We start from the raw sequence: 3,933 nt of genomic DNA on the forward strand, positions 1-3,933 counted from the left end.
CAGGCGTCAGGCTCTGAGTTGGGATGTTGCCGTCCCAGAAGACCAGCTGCTGGCGTCTCAGCTTTGCCGGGAAACTGAGTCAAAACCACAAGTTGCCTAGTGGGTGTGGCCTTGAGCCGTGAGCCCCTTCGGGCCAAAGGTGGCCCCTGGCCTCGCCAGCAGAGCCAGGGGCACCCCAGACTTACCCTCCCGCTGGGCCTCGGCCAGGCCCCCACCGGTCACCCACCCTGTTGGACACAGCCAGGCCCGCCTTCGGACTCAGGACCAGGATGGGGAACTTTCTGGCTCACCCGGACCTTGCCCTGCTTTATTCCAGAGGGGAGGTTGGCGCCCAGGGCCCGAGGCTGGTTTGTCAGAAGCTTCATCCTCTACTCCGAACTCGTTAGGCTGGGTCCCTTTAGGCTGGGTCCCTGTCTGGCTGTGGAGGTGGAGGCTGCGCCCCCTGGCCGGTCCTCGCTCCCCGCCCCCCTCCTCCAGGGAACCTGGGGGTGAGGGGGCAGTTACCTGGGGAGGAGAGGAAGCGGACATCACGTTGGAGAAACCTGTCCCCAGAGCTGAGGGGGCTGTCCCCAGAGCTGCCTTCCGGGGTGCAGCCTGCCACTGCCACATTTTAGGGCCAAACACGCCTCCCTTCCTACTCTTGCTCGCCGCTCCCTCCCCGCTTCTCGATGAAGCTCTGATTGAAAACATGGACGGAGTAGTATTTTTTTATATTTTACAAAATAAAGATCCTTTTTCGTTCATCCCTTCCCCCGCTGGCTGTCCTCTCCAGGTGACCCCATTTAGCCAGCAGGGATCCCATTCATAAGGCAGCTCAGGGCCTCAGCATTTGCTAAATTCCTGCACAACAGCCGGGGGAACTGCTGGGGGCCCTGTGCTGTCCCGGGAGGAATTGTGAGCATCAAACCTCTTTCTAGGGATCGGGCAGGCGCAGTGATTTGGGAAGATTTGCTCCCCCACCCCCAGCTCCCACAAACCCACTGGTCTCAGCCAGGTCCTGGGGGCCCCCAGCGCCTGGGGAATGTGACTCAGGAGGTGCGGGCAGGGCATTGCAGGGAGAGGCTGGGGAAGGGTCAGCCCCAGGGCGAAGTCAGCTCCCCGCTGGCCCAAAGCGCAGCGCAGAGCTGGGGGTGGGGGGTGGGGACAGTGGAGGGCATGGCCGAGCCTGCTCAGCAGTGGCCTCCAGCGCACCCCACCTCCAAGTCTGGACTTTGAAGCAAGTATTTGGAGGATGCGGAGCAAAGGGACCCCGGTGCGTGTGGGAATATTAAGTGGTGCAGTAGAAGACAGCCGGAGGCGCCTCGAAAAATTGAGAATACACATTTCACATGATCCAGTTCCCCGCGCCTGGGTGGCTACCCGAACAGGAAGACACTGACTGGAAGCCTCGTGCCCTGCGCCCTCGCAGCGCTAGGCCCAGCGGCCGCCGTGGGCAGACGGCTTCAGGGCCCCGGGGCCTGCGTGGGTGAGGGAGACGCGTCTCGTACACAAAACAGGACACGCGTGAGCTCGGGGGAAAATCGCTTTGCCATTTGATCAGCGTGGAGGCCGCTGGAGGGAATGAGGCTACGTGAATCATCAGATGGAGGAAGACAAACAGGATCCCCTCCTGCGCAGGATAAAGGGAACGAGCGAGCAAAATGAACCCTCAGACCTGGCACGAAATGGTGGTTCCCCGGGGCGGGCGTGGGAAGTCAGGTCAGAGGGTCGGTGGTGAAGGATGGACACTGGGGGGGGGGGGGGAGCACCGCGTCGCGCAGACACGTCCAGCTACACGGCTGAGCGCCCGAGACAGACGCCCGGGACATGGTCACTTCAATACGACGATTTATTTTTTTAAGCCTGGGCTTGCTCCTGAGGCGGCGTGCTGTGGGCAGGGGTCTCGCCCAGCCGGGGCTGAAGCCACGGCCCCTTGCCTCGTGGGTCACGCGGTGTCTGTGCCAGCCGCTGGCTGGACTGAGAGGGCAGGGGACAGGGCAGGCCCCTGGGGAGCGGCCGTCTCCCCAGGGAACCTTGGGCGGGACAGTGGGAGGAAGAGAAGGGCTGCGAGGAGGCCTGAGAGGGCGGCACTGTGGAGACGGTCGGGTTTGCGGGGGCCCTGGGGCACCCAGGGGAGAGGCTGGGTGTGCAGGGGAGGAAGGAGCTCCGGGGTGGTGCCAGCGGAGGGTTTTCCCGGGAGGGGGCCCCGGGGCATCCCAGGTGGGGCCCGCAGAGCCGCTGTGTGAGGGGCGTCATTGGGGGTGTGGGGGTCTCCCACGGGTGCTGCACACAGCGGGAGGTCACGGCCACCCGGCAAGGGACGGGTGGGGGCTGGGGCGGGTGGGGGCGCCGAGGGCAGGGTCCTGGGCACCTGGGCAGGCCGCGCCCTGCTCGTGGCGGCGCGACCCCCGGCGAGGAGCGCAGCCGACAGCCCCGGGGCTTAGGGAGCTTTATTTCACGGAGGCTCACAGGCGGCGGTAGCGGAAAAGCTCGCTGCCGCACACGGGGCACAGGTGCTTCACGTCCATCAGGCTGTCCACGCAGAAGGGGATGAGGCAGCAGCCCAGGAAGCACCTGCGGTCTCGAGGGCAGAGGACGCTGAGCCGGGGCGGGGCGGGCGGGGCGGGGCGGGGCTTGGCTGGGGCGGGGCCTTGTGGGGCGGGGCCTGGGTTGAGGGAGCCTGGGTGGGCGGGGCTTGGAGTGAGTGAGGGGCGGAGTCTCGGTTGAGGGAATCGGGGCGGGGCTTGGTCCGAGGGGGTTCCCTGGGTGGGCGGGGCTTGGAGTGAGTGAGGGGTGGAGTCTGGGTTGAGGGAACTGGCGTGGGGCTTGGTTGTGGGGCGGGGCTTGGGCTGCGATTCCCCGTGTGGGCGGGGCTTGGTTGAGGGGGGAAAACTGTGTGGGCGGGGCTTGGGCTGAGACCCCCCCGTGGGCGGGGCCTGGTTGGGGGCGGAGTCTGGGCTAAGAGAACCGGGGCGGGGCTTGGTTGAGGGGAGGGCCCGGGTGGGCGGGGCTTTGTTGGGGGCGGAGCCTAGGTTAAGGAACTGGGGCGGGGCTTGGATGAGGGCGGGGTCAGGCTCGTGGGCGGGGCCGAGGGGCCTGGGGCTTGGGGTCGGCGCCCCGCCAGTCCGCCCCAGCCCGCGGGGCCCTTCCGCGCGGAGGCGAGAGAGCCACTCACCCGAAAAGCAACAGGCCCGTGCACAGCAGCCAGGTGAGGACCCCCGGCACCCGCGTGGGCACCGTGATGATGTAGTTTCCGCAGTAAGGACACATGGACTGCAGGGGTATGGCAGACCCCATCCTAGGGAAGCTAGGGGGCATTGCTTTGGGGGAGGGGGGAAGGGCGCACATTCAGACCCCTCCCCATCCCCCGCCCCGAGTCCTCGCTGAGCCTTCCTGAGACCTGGAAGGTGCGCCCCCAGCCCCCCAGGCCCACCAGGGGGGCCCTCCTTCCCCCCAGCTCGCCTCCCCCCTCCCACCCGCCTGCCTCCCTCAGTCACGACTCCCTGTCCTCCCGGCCGAGGGTCCCAGGGATTTGGGGAGCCTCTCTGGGTTAAACTGGGTGCTTCAGTTCACCCGATGATGCCTGGCTGCCCAGCCAGACAGCTCCCTCCGGGGCTGGGTTCCATTCCCAAACCTGTTTCCCCCTGTGGTGGGCAGGGGCTGAAGGCCCCAGAACCCCAAAAGCCTTCCTGTGCCCTCTCTCTCCCTCTGCACAGTGGGGCCAAAGGAGTGTGCGTGGCTATTTTAAACCCTGCAGCCATTTCCAGGACCTTGTGTGTGCAGAGAAGGGAGTGCCTTGGTGGTGCCGGGATTTGTTAAGTAAACCGGACTGCAGGGGCCTCCCTGGTGGCCTAGGGGTTAGTCTCGGCGCTTTCACTGCTACAGCCTGAGTTCCATCCCCGGCCAGGGAGCTGGCCCCCATGGCGCAGCAGGCCTTTGCTGTCTCGCCTGCTG

General features: G+C 66.2%; 1 protein-coding gene across 1 annotated transcript; it reads right to left on the reverse strand.

Annotated features, from left to right (window-relative positions):
• Positions 1-2,444: 2,444 nt before the first annotated feature.
• Positions 2,445-3,276, reverse strand: LITAFD (LITAF domain containing; the record flags this gene model as incomplete). Its single annotated transcript, XM_084250913.1, has 2 exons — positions 2,445-2,553; positions 3,155-3,276. The coding sequence occupies 2 exons, from the start codon at positions 3,274-3,276 to the stop codon at positions 2,445-2,447; spliced, it is 231 nt and encodes a 76-aa protein (XP_084107039.1).
• Positions 3,277-3,933: the final 657 nt, after the last annotated feature.

This window comes from Talpa europaea (genome assembly GCF_964194135.1).
Source record: "Talpa europaea genome assembly, chromosome: 12".
NCBI lineage: Eukaryota > Metazoa > Chordata > Mammalia > Eulipotyphla > Talpidae > Talpa > Talpa europaea.